Genomic DNA, 17,034 nt, shown 5'->3' with positions numbered 1-17,034 from the left:
CCAGGGAGGTTGTGAATGCCCCATCCCTGGCGGTGTTCAAGGCCAGGTTGGACAGAGCCTTGGGCCACATGGTTTAGTGCGAGGTGCCCCTGCCCATGGCAGGGGGGTTGGAACTAGATGATCTTAAGGTCCTTTCCAACCCTAACTATTCTAGGATTCTAAGATTCTATATCAGATTATATCTAGAAGAATAGAGGAGCTGTACATAAAGGATATTTAATATCTGTCAACAGTGAACAAAAAGTTTTTTCAGGCCAGTGCTTTGACACTGTGGTGGGAGTTTAGCAGAAACAATTTATTAATATTAGATAAAGAAACTAATTCAATCCCTCTGCTACTTTCTATTCAGTAATTCTACACTATGCACAAGGAGGTGTTTCTCATGCCCATAAGCCGACTGGTGGTTACAAACTTGCCAACAAACTGCTTCCTGTTTAAGTCAGTCTTTGGTTTTATTTATTTATTTGCACTCTCCCCCCACCTTTGTTTTTACTTCTGGATAATAGATCAGTGGCAAAATGCCTGCATAATTTCAGGTCATTTAACTTAACTGAAGAATGTAATAAAATCCATATGGAATTTTTAATACTAGATATCATAGAACCTTAATATGAGCTGTTACAAATGATAACAATGCAAAGATTAAATTCAGGCCTTGGATTTGCTGTACAAGCTAGAGTAATATAAAACTTTTTTTTTTTTTTTAAATAAAAGAAACCAAGCAGCAAATCTTTTTTTCTGAAATGTTATAAATGTGGGACTTACTTACAAAGACACTGAAGAAAATATACTTTGTAATACTAACATACCTAGTTCTGTGAAAGCCAGCAGGATCTGTGTGAAGGAGGGGAAAAAGAAAAGATGGGGAGGGAAAACTTTTTTTTTGGTGTGGTCCCAAATGCAAAGGGGAACATGATATCTCATTCTTAAAGGCTCATTAATTAGTAACATAAGCATAACAAGATTCAGTAGACTGGAATGAAATGATAGAAAGTTTCAATCTGAAACAAAGTGTGGATTTTGAAGCCAAAGACAATAAATTATTTTAACACCTTATCAGACCTGTAGCTGATTTTTTTTCATTACTTGAACTCTAACATGAAACATGATGCCTTTATGCTCTAGACTCACATCTATTTTTTTTTCAATAATATTTCTGTGGAAGTCTTTGAGCTTTTTTTATGCAAAAGGTCAGACTAATTAGTTAGTTAGAATCGGTTGAAAACATTCTGACGGAACTGGTTGTAGTTATAAAATATTGTTAAAAAAAATAAAATGTTCTATGTGAATTTTATCAGTTCTGTTCACTTTTTTGTGGAAATTATTGAAATGCCATTTTGACTTGATTTTAACTTTGCTGATTGATAGACTTTAAGTTGTATATCAATGCACTTTGATGAGGAACAAGGTAGACCCTGGACACAGATTGTGATAGATTGGGTGCTAGGGGTGACCACGTCCCAGTCTGACACCTTACAGTCCATCAAAAATGCTATGCTTTGCTAATGTAAGAGAAGATGCCATTCTTGAAGCCAGATTATTGCTTTATAGTTAAATACCAAGTGAAGACAAAAAAGGTCCCTTTACCTTTGGTGTAGTATACCCTAGTATAGCACAAACCATTTCTCTAATTCTACAACATCCTATTTGTATGTCTACATCTAAATGATTTCCATATCTGAATGTTTTCATGTAAAAGAAAGAGGCTTTGATAGCCACAATTTGTGCAGTTCATTATTTGTTTCTCACTGTGGCCTTCCTAAGACCATAGTAAATGAACCCATGGTGATGACAGTCTGATTTGTAGCAATACTGGACATGCCAAGCAAAAAAGGAAGAAGCTGACAATCTTTAGTGCCTCCCAGTTTGCCGTCTACAGAGACAGACAGCAAGCAGATGTTTTACAGCTTTAGTAATAATATATCCTAATATTTATGAGTGGTGTATCAACAACATGTGGTGGAAAGTTGGTAGTGTCATAACACTTGGTTCCTTTACAGTTTTCTTTGTGGGTTAAAAATCATGTTACAAACTGTGAAACTAAGTTATTTAAAGGAATGTATATGCATTTATGCAATGATATTTCAATATCCATAAATCTACAACAGATAAGAATAAGTCCTGAGGATAAGACCACTCCCTATATTCCTGGAAGAAATCCAAAACATTCATTGTATTTTACTAGGAATCAGTGAGAAACCTCTGGTCAAAGCTCTAAGTGAAGAAAAGAAAAAACTTCACATAGAGGATTTCTGCATTGTTCTGTTCCAAAGGGAAGAAATCCTTAAACAGTATGAGAAAAGCTGCTCTTATGAGATTGGATTCCAATGTGGCCAGAATTTTTAATTTCTGTTGTTACTTTCAAATTTATTATAGCTCATTTGAATTAAAAAAGCGCTAGAAACCTCATAAAAAATCTTGAAACAGGTTGAAACCAATTACAAAGATATTAGGATTTTTTTTTTTAACAGTTGCAAGAGCACTCTTTTTTGCTTGTGACATTGAACAATTTTTAATAGAAAAATACCATGAAGAAATAACTTTGCTGAGTGCTTGGTAAAGATATTTTCCCAATTTTTTAAAGAAGCATTTTGAAGACAGTGTTAAAATGAAAATATTCCTACCAGTTTTCATTCATAACTATTACTGCCATAAAATATTAAAGAAAACAAAAAGGAAGGCCGTCTATACCAATTAATCCAATAATATGCAAAGGCTGACTAAAATTGTTATATAACATTCTTTCATGACATGTTCCAGTAAAATGCTATGGGCATGATATAATGACTGGTTCTTTTTTACAGTAAGCTTACTCTATGTTTCCTATACATTTGAAATTCCTATTTATTTCCTATTTATTTGAAAGTCCTAAATGTTTGAAAACAGTTACTGACCTAGACAGATGAAGTAGTCACGGGCATGACAATACTCACAATAAAAATAAACCACCATTAACTATAAACATCATATATATACATATGTGTGTATGCACATACACATATGAATGTGCGTTTTTTTAGAATTGTAGCCTTCAATTTGGGGAAACAAATTGGGCATGTGGGAAACAGAATGAAGTTGTGAAGAAACAGATGTTGTTGTTAGCATGGTTAAATACCAGTATTATCCACTGGACAATGACTCTTCGATGTCATTATCTAGAAGACAGTTAAATTGAAACCAAACATGTACACACATCCACCAGGCCCTTAGTTTTGCTAAAGGTTAACCATGTCTCAGTGTCTAACCTACTGATCTTGGTAAGGCTAGGAATCTATTTCCAACCATACAAATGATGTGTTAACTTTGCCAAGATACAAGCCACTAGAATACCTGGGTGCAACTGTGCTATGCCCAGCTGATTCAGGAAAAGACCTCTGATAACACTGGAGAGGGTAGAAGGCCCACACAGAAGACAAAGAGTGACTTCCAGTGAAAGCTGTTGTCTTTTTGAAAGGTGATGAAGTAGAACATACAGAAAGCACTCTGGTAGTTCTCCGGGGAGGAAGGAAAGTCTGGTTTAGACAATCTGCCTTATAAGGTAGGTAGTTTACTCACTAATCCATTCCAGACCACAGCAGTTTAAGGGATTTTTTTATCTTTGTTTTCAGAGGCCTCAGTTTAGACATGTGAGAACAGGATATACACCAGATCTTAGACATGGGCATCTTTTGCATAAAAATAACCTCTAAAAAAGAAAATCTAGATTTATTAAAGATTTAGATAAAAACACTTACTTTGTTGAGCAATTCAATAAAAACAACTAATGTGATAGTAGAAAAAGATTCTGTGGCTGTATACATGTGGTTTACTTGTATTATTATGTAGAAGAAGACAAACGGGTGGAGAATTTAAATGCTTACTTTTGAGTGCAAGAATGCTATTTTCTCATTGAGACAGCTTTTTTGTACTTTCTTTTACATGAGTGAAATTTTCCGTATGTTGTTAGGTGCTGACCACTGATTCTTACTTTGAAGGTCTGATATTCTATGAGTTTAAGGAATTGTAAAAATATGTGTCCTCATATTCCTCAAGGCCAGTAACTGGTCACCTAGCATCAGTAAGCCTATTTATTTTTTTATACCAGTGATAGTACCATTGAAATCACAAAAGTCAAACAAAAAGTCTGGATTTATCTTTTTTAGTACATGTGAAACCTGCAAATAAAACTAATCAGACATACTATATTTCTCGATCTTTCACACAGTCCGATGGAAATTCAAGAATCATTGAGTCCTCGCTTTTCATAGGATACAACAGTTCTTGTACTGAATGTGTTAGTGCAGTTTGATTGCCTGCATATTCAAGTTGGATTTTATATTTAAATTTCGCTTCCACTACATATTGCTGGAAGATCCAGAATTCCATTACAGTTTTCTCATTTGTTTCATGTTAGTAAATACAAAGTTTTTTTCAGACTTATATGTGGAAACAAATGACACACAATAAGTTAAATGCAGCTGGAAAAAAGAGGGGGTGATAAAGGCACTTTAGCAGGGGAATCTTTGAAGAATAAATCAAAATAGTTTTTAGAAAGCTCTTGTGGGAGAAAAACCGGCAATGGAAGAAACTACCATTTACATTGTAGTGGGTGGGAACCCACAAAACTATATTATTTATGGCATGAGAGCACTTAATAGAAACATGATTCTGGAGCAAATGTGACTCTACTTATGCCACGGAATATCTTTCACTTCAGTGGGATAAATAGAAAAAAATTGGCCACTCTTCCCAGCAGAGGCAGGAAGTAAAGAGAAAGGCTAAGAATAGATATATCTCTCTTCTCTAAAGATCATACATTGGTCTCTTGTTGATATGCAGTGTTCATTTTCTTTAATGCACTGTAATACATCAACACCAGTTATTATTACTGTAATATTTTGGGTTACTTTAATCCAAAATCCATTTTTTTATAACAATTAAGATCATTTTTATTTTAGCACAGAGAAAAAACTGATCTGCCACACACTCTCTGAGATACTGGATTGCTAAATCCAATAAGTTCAGGTAGAGTCCTGTGTCACAGAATCACCTCTCCCAGTGAGGTACTCTCTCTGCAAGAGACGTACTTTTCTGAAGCACAGAAGAGGACAACACTGGTACTTCTTCTTGACTCTCATGTCACTGCTTAAAAAGCTATGTTCTTTTAAACAGTTTTTTCTTCAATTTCAGCATAAACCCCAAAAGATTTACCGTTCACTTATTCTTTATTCTTTAAATGGAGCATGTCCCCAAGTATGCTACATACAAATGAGCCCAAAGAGAGAAATCTTTCCTTGTATCAATTAAAATTAGAAAGATGAACCTTAAGGTAGTTGATAATACCATAATTTGTTACTAGTATTTTTCTACCTGAAAATGCTCATACAAGTTAGGTTATCCTTATGCTTTTCAGTGGGAGGAACTGTGGCCACGTGACTAAGTTGTCACGAAGCAAACTGAGTTTTAAACTTACAGTTACCATGAAAAGTGGTAAAAATCAACTTATATTTATCATACATGAGCTAACGCAGTGTAAATTCACACCCTAGCACTTTTAGCCATTTCATAAATATTACCTATACTTTCCACTTACCATATTAGCATCTTTGTTTTCATTAGTTTCTTAGAACAAAGTATGCACAGACCACTTTGTGATGAACAGAGAAAGAATGTAAGACACCAGCTACTCATTCTTACCTGTTTTTCTCATGAATTTTCAAGATTTCATGTGTCTGTTGTAGCAGCTGTTTTTCTAGCTTGTATGTTGACAGTGAGTTTTCTAGTAGCTGAATTTCAAGTCTGGATGTTTGATTTAGCACCTTAAGGATAAATTAAAAACATTAGTGTTTATATTGTCCTGGTTATGTTTCCATAGCAACATAGTGCAACCATTTCCTTCTGATCTGATGATTCCTCAAAAATTGTTTCTAAATCCTTTTTTAACCTCAGCTGCTCAGCTGGTGCAAATGAACTCACTCAAGCTACACTGATATGTACCAGCTGATATTCTGGCACCCTGTTTACTGTAGAATAATACTAGGCCGGCAGAAAAAGGAAAGGTGGCTGCCAAATAAGCTTCATTTCAATGGAAAGAACATGAGGCATGCCTCAAACATGAATTCCAACAGAGCATGCTTCAACCAGAAGAGTGCAAGAGTACTTGGACCACAGCCAAAGCGTTGCATCCGCTATCTTGTAAATAGAGCTCCTACTTTAGCTTTCCCCTGAGTTTTCTCTTTTGCCATGTTGGCAGAAGTCTGGTGTCTGCTTATGTTATCACAACTTGCACTCTTACATAGATTTTTAAGATGCGGGCGGTGATCCTAAACATTGCTTTATGCAATTGTCTTTCACTTTACTGGTGGTCTGTATCAATAGCTCATTTTACTAAATACATCAGACTGAAAGATGCCTTTTAACTAGAAGAAAACTTATAGAGTCTAGCAAAAAATAGTTCAAAAGTGGAAATAGCAGAATGTTTTCAAGAGTGAAAGCAATAATGTTAATTAATGTTAGCTGATTTTATTGGGATGTTGTCATTCATTACACAGAGACTGAAGCAGTGTGTGTTAGTTTTTGTAAAAATGTGTGCACACAACTGAGATGCAATCACTTCTGGAACTGAAGATTCTTCTTTTTTAATGGAACCTATCAGACCTTTCTTGGAAGGATAATTATCAGTATCATCATAGGATTATATGGTAGTATTTTCTCATGCATGCTTGATAAGAATTTGTTACAGAACATAAAGCAAACAGAATGGCTCTCAAATTCAGCCCAGTGCCTTATTTTTGTTTGAAATTCTTGACATTCACAAAGCAACTTGAGCTGGTTTTGTTTAAGGGTACAGAGGTTGAAAAAATTGGACATTGTGCAAAGCTGTTACATTTTTCAAGATGAATACGTCTGGAAACGTCAGGAGGCAGCACCACAGTTTTGGAAGAACGTGGCAGAAATTGAAAGTGTATTATGAAGACTGGCAAGAAGACAGGAAACCACCGTCAGATTTCTAAAGAGGATATCTCTATGGAGTAGCCTATAAAATATCTGTAGAGCTTCAGGTAGAGAAGAAAGCCTGAAGAGATCCAGTGGGATTTTGGATGAATCAGGGAGTAGGAGGGGCCAGTGAGATTTAAGGAGGTGTAGGCTCTGTCTTCAATCTTTCAGACTCCCCCTTACTCTGCTATAAGTCTTATTACATGCATGAGATCCTGGCCTGCTTTTCTCCTTCTTGTATCCTCATAGCAGCCTTCCAGTATCTGAAGGGCGCCTCTAAGGATGCTGGGGAGGGACCCTTCATTAGGGACTGTAGTGGTAGGACAAGGGGTAATGGGTTCAAACTTGAACAGGGGAAGTTTAGATTAGATATAAGGAAGAAGTTATTTACTGTGAGGGTGGTGAGGCACTGGAATGGGTTGCCCAAGGAAGTTGTGAATGCCCCATCCCTGGCGGTGTTCAAGGCCAGGTTGGACAGAGCCTTGGGCCACGTGGTTTAGTACGAGGTGTCCCTGCCCATGACAGGGGGGTTGGAACTAGATGATCTTAAGGTCCTTTCCAACCCTTACTATTCTAGGATTCTATGCTTCTATCCTGCAGAACTTCATCTCTCTGCCGTGCAGCTGGCTACCTCCAACACTGCAAAGAGCAGTCTCTTTTCACTTTCTTGAGCCACCTCCACCACTCTTTTCTGGTTGATGGTAGAGTCAGGGACTACAGGGACTTTCTCATACTGCTGAAAGAGGGGAGGTGGGAAATGCCATCACTGAGCTGAGAGTCAGAGCAAGTGCTGCAACGAGGAAGAGCCACTCCCACTGGTATCTTGAACATTCCTTATATTTTTCAGCAATACATATAGAAGAAGACATCCACTCCTTCACACATTTGCCAATGATATCTCTACCTTGAAGTGGTAGAGATATTTTCCCCAAAGGAAAACTGAGACAGAGACAATGCACATTTTGTACCTTACCTGCTTAAAGGAGGAAACATGAAACTCAAGACCTTCACATAGGCAGGTCTTTGGGGATATAAGAAGAGTTCCTACACCTCCTTTTTCTCTTATAAGTATATGACACTACGTACGGTCCATAGGTCTTCACCTCTTATGTTTCCACTTGGATATTCTGTTGATACTTAATTAAAGATTTTCCCCAACATTTTCATAAGTCGGTATAGTATGTTTAGAAACTGTGGTTATCAGAAATCACAACATTTATAAGTGAATGTTGATCTATCATTAACCAAGATGTAGAAAAAAAGGTACAGGGAATTTGTGTAAGATAGTGTACCTGTCTTTCATAATTATTGTTTTTTCTCAGTGTACTGTAATGTGATTACATAAAAACCTGGTAAGGATATTGTAAACCTAAGGACCTTAGAACAAAAGTTATCGTCTTTCAAGAAGTGCATATGCTACTAGAACAAACCAAATAAAAGTGATAATTTAATTCTCCTTTTCTAGATGCACAGCGAGTGCAGTGCGGCCTGTAATATACCACATGATAAAAAGATGAGGAAAACAGCAAAAATAAGGAAAACAAATATGTATCTTAAACTGATAAAAGAGTTCAAAAGGTAGTAGAATCTTTGCAATAAGCACAGTGTGAATTTGTACTTTGTGTTATGACAGCAATACTCTTGTCACTTCAATCAAGACAGTGATTTTAGTGCTAGGGATCAATCATATAGAGATGGCTCTTTATATTCATGTGATGTTATACAGTTTTTCAGTAATAACAAATACACAGTGTTTTATAAAGAAACTGATGCTTGTCCCTCTTCATGGTTTAAAAGCTTCAGATATACACTACTTTTCAAACAACTGGAAACATCTTGGAGAAAATAAACAAACTTTCCAGTAACAGTAAAGAGGCAAACAACAATGCAGATCAAAGGCTCTGTTCTCGCCTGAAACTCTTTATTTCGCTTGACACTTGTGTTATTCACAGTTGGTAGCTGGGCTGTTTATTTGAAGTCAAATGATGATTTAGTTTCCTGGACAGTCCTGCCTGCCTTATGCACATAGAGCTAAATACGCTAGCCAAATGAAATCAGAAGACAGACACATAACAAGGGTCAGTCATCACCGCTGTTGGTACCAAGAAACACAGTGTGTACTTTTCTTGGAGCCGTGTGTTGAAATGTTTTGTGTGGTGATGCATTAGAATAGGAAGAGGATGACAAAAGCTCTCTGCAGTTAACAGCTTTTAGAAAACCACTCTGGGAACATACCTGGGTTTCAACATCCGTGAGTTTTCTTGTCTGCTCTGCTGTCTGGCTGAGGAGGCTCGTCCCTATCTCGAGCATGGTGGCGGTGTGGTTATGCACAGCATTCTGCTGCAGCTGCACCATCTCTGATTTCATGTTTTCCACAATGTAGTTCTCAAGCTGTAAAAGAGAAAGGGTTGTAGCTGTGGTATTTTTGCCTGTTTAGGCATTCTGGTGACATCAGGGTGGATAGCTGGCATTCTTGCTAAAAGGGGAAATTTCAGCCTTTTCAGGGGGAGCCCAAGTCTCAGCTGACCCTGTGATTGATTGTGGGTGTAGGGATCTGACTATCTCTGTAGCCCTTTCCAGCCACAGAGTCCCAGTGTTTTTCCAAGTATCACAGCCTACTGGCATGAGCTGGAGCAGGCCCTGCCTGCCTTCATCTGTGTTGAAGTTGCAGTGAACATCTGTGGTAGAGATGTAATGACAGCTCCAAATGAACCCCTAAAAGAACAAAGCACGCCGCAGGGAAATGCCAGGTGCTACTTGTATATCATAACTTACATGAGAATCCTTCCTGGAAGAGATTGTACCATATCCTATCCTACCTCCCCTGGATTTTTCCTATCTCACAGTTTCATCAGTATGATTTTTTACTGGGTTAGATCCCCAAAAAAGAGTTTCACAAACTCAGCAATGAACACAGCTTAGTTTAGCTGTGACGAGTAAATTGTAAAGGAGTGAAGACACTGTCAATGGCAATAAAAGAAGGAAGTTCTTGACCAAAAAACATGGAAAGAGAAAAACATTCCTTTGCTTTTGTTCTTTTGATATTGTTTGGCTTTCATTTGCAGCCTATTGAACTGAATATGAATTAGGATCCTCTTAATAAATTGGGCACCCTAGAGAGAGGGGCATTTTTCACTTCGATTTGTTTTAATTAACATATGCAGGGTCATTCCCCTTCTAGCTACCTAGGTCCTTGCTAAACCACAGCACACCAGGAACTCAGGAATAGTCTACAATTTAATGAGATTGTTTCTTACTTATACAAGCAGCATTTTGGAATCTTGCTTGTTGTGCTCCATAAAGTATTAACATAAGAAAAGTGGCCCAGAACATTTTTTTTCAATACCTTCCACTAAAATCAGTTGGAGTCCAGCCAGTGAAGGACACCCAGTGAAGATTTGGTCCTCAGTTTCTTTCTGTGGCTTATTGTATTTTTTACAGTTAGCCAGTTCCAGACTTAAGCAACCACTGTTTTACCTAATCATGTCAATCACATTGGACCTGTTTCTGCGATAGTAAGCATATTTCCTTGTGAAAGGTAAGCTGCACAACTATATAGTATGAACCAGATGGAGTTCATTTAAAGGCTGAAGAAAGGAGCAGGGGTCAGATATACAGTATGATTAATAAGAAGGGCTGCTTTCATCTTATTTATAAGCATACTTGTGCTTAGGCATAACTACTGTTAGATGTTCTGATGAGCCACATCAGCTGAGCTCACAAAGGATTTATCAAAATTTCATCATTTATGTACACCTCTCACTAGTTTTATAAACACTTTAACAGAGATAGAACACTGCCAAAGTGTAAAATATTCTCTGCATAAACAGTTGTAGTGTTTTGTTTGTTTGTTTGCTTACACCAGTTTGGAGAAGCACTTAATACCTATATTGGTCAAAACCAGAGCTGATTTCTTACAGTTTCAGACAACAGAAACATTTGCTTGAATTGCCAGGTAACTACTCTGGGCTGGAAACCTGCAGAGAGTTTTAAGTGGTGGGAAAAAATTATTCTTGAATACTCTGATAAGTATTACAATGAGATTTAGCAGCCAAGGAAAACTGCATTGCAAAACAATATCTGCAGAGGATGTCACCATTTTCCACTCTCAGTGTAAGTTCACTGCTCTGTTTTAGTTTATTACTATGAGATGTGACAAATATTATGCTAGTTCAAGGGGGATTTTAGAGATCTATCTCATTTCTACACCATGCTGTTATGTTCAGAAGTATTTTGCCTGTATATCTATCTCTTTCATATCCAATAACATACTTATAGCAACCCTTTGCTTCTTGTTTTCCAACAATTTTCTTTTTTTTTCTTTCCCCCAAACTATCCCTTGGTTGCAAATAATCTCTATGAAAGAGCCCCACAAACAGGATGGTCAATATTCTCTATATTCTGGTCCAAATACTGGAACATCTGAACAAGAAGTTCAAATTTCTCCCACAGCTTTCACCTCCTAATGAAACACAGAACTCTCAAGACATAGTACTGCCCGTGATGGGGTACCAACACTCACATTTCTCCCATCCAATGTCTTTTGTTTCCAGATAGGAAGATAGCATGTCTGTGATGTGGTTGTACAGTGCTTGATTTGTTAGCCCACAGCTTTCTGAAACTGCCTTGTTTAACACAGACTACATGGTACATGTGCGTACTGGATGTCTGGGAAAACCCATGAAAAAATATGGTAGCTACACTTACTATGCATCAGAAATCAGAAATTAGATATTTTCACACATCAATAAAAACAAACACAGATAGGAGTATAAATGTAAATTTAAAAAGATAAAAAAATTACATTTCTTACTGTTTTTTTTTCCTGTTGCTTTACTCACAGAAAGGATTGTGTTTGAAAGATCTAATTGTGTCTGTGTGGAGCTACAGCAGGTTTTGACTAGCAAGAACACAGGTGCAGATTGAGGCATATTGGACAACTTGTACTTTTAATTATTGTAGGCTAACACACTCCCCATAGTATCCACTCTTGGGCAATTGCCCTTGGTTACTCACCCCTAAAACAGCCTCTGATTGAATCTGAGACTGACTCATTATAACAACAAAGCTGATTTTCCTGTTTCAGAATTACTCATTAAATGCTTTTGTCAATATTTGGTGTTCAGTACACTGCCACAACAGTTTTTGTGAGCACATCTCAGGAGTATCAGGAGCTATTCGCTCAGGCCAATGAAGGTAGAACAAGGACTGAAATACTGTAGAGGTTCTGTTACATTAATTCCGCTTCTTTCCTTCACCCACTTCTTTTAGTTTGCTTGGGAGATTTATTGGTTGCAGTACTGACCCTGCTAAAATCAATGGCAAAATCCCTATTGACTTCAATAGGCCAAGATTTCACCTATTATTTTAATTGCAGGAAAACAACATTTACCAGGCTCATTATGGCCAAGCAGCAAGTTTTATCTGAAACCTTCCCTTCTTTGGAGACATTGTATTAAGTGTACTGAACCTTATGCTGAGCTTTCTTCGTGGTTACTTAAGAGGAATAGTATTAACAGGTGATAAAAGTATCCTTGCAGGGTGGCCTCACAGAAAATGTGACGCACAGAAACCTATTCATGAAGTAAATTCAAGAATGTTTAGGGGTTGAAGTCATCTTTTAGAACCCTTTCATCCTATAATTAATTCAATTTGTCCAGAGACTCTGCATTAAACAGTAAATGTATAATACATGATGAAATACTCTTTTCAGTGAATCTACATTTTGCATTTGTATTTTCAAATCCATATATTACTGTTTCTCTTATTTTAGATACTTTTTGTTTCAAAGATGAAACGGAATTCTCTTCTGCATTCTTTCTCCCCCATTCCACCCCTCCCACTATATGGTTTTCTATAGTACATTGATGCCCTTTTTATTAATTTGGCTGCATCTGCTTTCAGTAAGACCCATTACATTGCACAGGAGTTTTCAGTAATGCAGGCTTACTGGTGGGATGCATAACAACGTTGTAACATTCTCAGAAATAAAACTGTCAGAAGGTTCAGTATTATTGTTTAATAAACATTCCAGATGATTATGCATTAAAAGTATCTAGCTTTTTCTGGACAATGTTTATTGAATAATCTTCATAGAAACCACCCAAACACTAACAGAGCTATTAAAATGAAAACTGTAACTTAGGGTCTAAGTAAATGGTAATGTTTTGTGGAAGATGGCTTATAAATAAAAGAAGAGCTTTTTCTTTTACTTTGATCAAGCAATGTTAGTCCCATGTAATTAGATGTTAAGGACTGCTATGATATCCAGATGGCATGAGGTTTTCATACTGTGCAAGTTAAAGAAACAATAGACTGCTCTCCTTCTCATACCATATACTGCATGTCATTTGGAATAATAAAAAGACAATGCAGAAGTGATATTCTGTAAGAGCTTTTTTGTCTTGGCTGTCTTGCTTTGCATACCTGAAGATGTACTAATAATACTATACCACAACAACCAGTGGAAGTTCAATTCTTTCTCTGTTTTTCAGTCTGAGGAGGGTCTTAATTCCCCACACTGACAAAATGCCCTAGGGAGTCAGATCTAAATGTGATATTTGATGTAATTTGTATTTTAGAAATACACAGATGGCATTAGTGGGAATAAGCTAGAAGAAGTTGAAATACATAGAATACAATAGAATTTCTTTGACTTTTGCAGAAGTAGAAAGGTTTTAGGAAGGAGTTTATCACTGAGAAAAACAATTTTATTTGTGGATTGAAAATACTGAAATTGCATTTATTAAAAAACCAACCAAACAAACAAACAAATAACCCCATCTTCTAAGTGCTATTTGCGAACCAGAAAAGATTGATAAAATGACAAAATCGCAATGATACAGCCTTCTTGTGTTTCAAATCCAAGGAGTAGAGATGAACTATAATATACCCTTCCACTATTTCTGACTGTTTGTGATCAGTGGGAATCATGGTAAAACGAACATGGATGGCACTTAAAGGCAATGAATAATGCTCAGATGAAATGATGACATGCTAATCTGCACCTGATGTGTAACAGCCTTACCTGGGCTTCAAGCATGTCAAGGAAAACGCACATCAGCCAGAAAAAAAAATGTAGATGAACAATGTAGATAGATATACCATCATATGAACAATGAGGATGACTACCTTTCCAAATTTATCCTCAATTAGTTAATAAGATTGCAATATAAATTTCACTGAAGGAGAAGTGATCTATTTGAGGAAGAATTTTGTCAGATCTTAGGTAGGTGGTTACCTACCTTGAGATGATACAGGATGCATACTGATAATTTCAGTGAGTTTATGAAATCAACCTTGCTGAGCTAAAGTGAAAGACTCTAATGACTGGTACACAAAATGAACTCCAGGAAAAGCCTGTTGGGATATGTAATATATGAAGCTTTCACAAAGAAGTCGTTGGTTATGAAATATACATAAATGTGCATTCTCAGCACACAGTGACCAAACACTGTTCAATTCAGCCCCAGCTGACTGATACTGAGATTTCTAATCCAGGTGATTTCCAATATACTAATAACACTTGCCCTCATGGTGGTTGAGCTTGGTTTTAAAGCAACCTTCAGTTGAATAAAAGTTTGCTATGAATGTAAAAGAATCTTTTAGCTAGTTAAAAAATAATAAAATTAAAAAAACCAAAACAAAACCAACAACAACAACAAAAAAAAACACCAACCAAAAAAACCCCAAAAAACCTCAAGAACTACCCAAGTTTTCTTTTTCAGATAAAGAAAAGGATGACCAGATATCTTTTCAACAGAACAAATCAGGGATAACAAATGTATGAGATTTTTCCCAATTACATGAATTAATCTGACTTCTGCATTCAGCATTAGTATAGTGTCTTCAGGAGTTTTATATCCAGTTCTGAATGTTGCAATTCAAGAAAGATGTTAATGAACACCTTTTGGGAGAATATACGGAAGACAAAGAGTGGTCATAAACCTAGAAAATTGAAGGACTTTGGGAAGTTTAGCTTAATAGGAAGACTAACAAGAAAATAACTGACTAGAAGGACCTAAAACTGCAAAGAGAAGCAGAATAACCTGTTTTCTGCATCCATGAAGCTGTAGTAAGTGAAGTTTAACTTTTATATATTAGAAGAAAAGGTTTCTAACAGTACAGGTAATAAAATACCAACAGAGATTCTCTGGGGAAACTGTTAAAACTCCAAAATTGAAGAATACTTTAGGTAAAGATCAGGCAGATTATATGGTATTTTATAGTTCTTTCTAGTTCTATTTTTTCATTCTTTTCTGGTTTTGATTACTTCCGACTTAAGCTCACAGACTCAGTATTTGGAATCAAACTCTATAGTAAAATTGGACAGAGAAGAGGTTTGGAAAACTTATCTCCAAATGAAAATTTTAAAAAGAAGTCAATAAAAATGAAGAATCTCATGAATTAAACCCACAAAAATTAAAAAAAAAGCCAAACAAACTAAATAAAGCACACATCATAATGAAATAAATAAAAGGAACTATTCTGTATAGACCAAATAAGCAAAATGAGGAAAGTCACTGAAGATGTTTCTGAATGTAAAAATGTACCTCAGTAGGGACGCAGTCTGCAGAACCATCTGAGAAATTATCGTGTGAACCAGCTCTGCAATTATAAAATGACAGCACATCGTTGTACTCAGGTTACTTCTGTTAGGTGGTTTAGAAACTATGGTCTTGGAAAATCAAACAATTTGTAGACATTCGAGCTTGTGTTAGTGGTGGCTTGGCAGCTCTGTACCACGTTATGTTATACAGTAAAGTTCATAAAGTGTGATAGGCAATAATGGATAATAATGGTGGAAGAATACGTTGTATGACATCCCACTGGGATCTTGGTAAACTGAAAGCAAAAGTATTTTTATTAAGAACTGTACTTTAATGTGAATAGAAATAGTCCTTGCTACAGTAGTCAAGACAATATATGGGGAACAGAGTTCTTTGTTTCAAGGTATCAAAAGACTTCCCATTAGGTTTATCCAATAGCATAATATTCAATATATGGGTAATTTTTGGAAGCCACAAGATTGAGTTTCAGTTCTTCACAAAGTATCTGGCTTGTCAAAGGCAGTGTATTGACTTAGGCCAAATATTGACTGTACTGTCCTGATAATTCAATCTGAGATTTCTACTACGGTATCTTCAATAGATCTTTTCAATTTGTTTTCAAAGTTTCATATCACTCTAAAAACTTACCCACTTCTAGACTAAAACTCAAAGAACTGTATAAATGAAATTTATTTTTTATTTCAGGATGTCCTGGGTTCAGCTATAGCAGTCATTTTTCTCCTGCTTAGTAGCTGGTGCAGTGCTGTGTTTTTTAACTTTCAGCCTGGGAACAACGCTGATAACACCGATGTTTTTAGTTGTTGCTAAGTAATGTTTATTCCAACCAAGGACTTTCTCAGTCTCATGCTTTGCCAGGGAGGAGGGGAAGCCGGGAGGAAGCAGAGACAGGACACCTGACCCAAACTAGCCAAAAGGGTATTCCATACCACAGCACGTCATGCCCAGTATATAAACCGGGGGGAGTTACCAGGAAGGACCTGATCACTGCTCGGGTCGGGCTGGGTATCGGTCGGCGGGTGGTGAGCAATTGTATCCTCTCCCCTTGTTATTTCACTAATCGTTATTATCATTGGTGGTAGCAGTAGTGGTTTTGTGTTATACCTTAGTTGCGGGACTGCTCTTATCTCAACCCGTGGGAGTTACATTCTTCCCATTCTCCTCCCCATCCCTCCGGGAGCGGGGGGAGGAAGAAGGAGTGGGGGGGAGTGAGCGAGCGGCTGTGTGGTTCTGAGTTACCGGCTGGGCTCAAACCACGACAGTTCTTTTTGGCACCCAACGTGGGGCTCGAAAGGTTGAGATAACGACAGATCTGACCAGAGTGTGTTTAATCATATTTGTGATAAGCATTCATTGTTACTACTCGTCACAATGGTGATTATTTGGCTCTCAGACTTGTTGCGCTTGATCTCAGAATTTCAGCATGTTGTACCTTACTTACAGCCACTATTTGCTGTTTTAGCGTTTATCGGCTGGGGGGCCTGGGCTAAGG

At 36.9% G+C, this 17,034-nt stretch overlaps 1 protein-coding gene across 1 annotated transcript in view; it reads right to left on the bottom strand.

Annotated features, from left to right (window-relative positions):
* The window catches only part of ANGPT1 (angiopoietin 1), a 179,374-nt gene that overhangs the window by 85,578 nt on the left and 76,762 nt on the right, over nt 1-17,034 (bottom strand). Inside the window, exons 2-3 of the mRNA XM_030506240.1 lie at nt 9,211-9,366; nt 5,677-5,798 (exon numbers count right to left, since the gene is read on the bottom strand). Of these exons, the coding sequence (XP_030362100.1) occupies nt 5,677-5,798; nt 9,211-9,366 (278 nt within the window). The remainder of the gene's footprint in view (nt 1-5,676; nt 5,799-9,210; nt 9,367-17,034) is intronic.

This window comes from Strigops habroptila, chromosome 1 (genome assembly GCF_004027225.2).
Source record: "Strigops habroptila isolate Jane chromosome 1, bStrHab1.2.pri, whole genome shotgun sequence".
Lineage (NCBI taxonomy): Eukaryota > Metazoa > Chordata > Aves > Psittaciformes > Psittacidae > Strigops > Strigops habroptila.
Note: the sequence above shows the minus strand (reverse complement) of the source record. Positions and strands in the feature narration are given on the sequence as shown.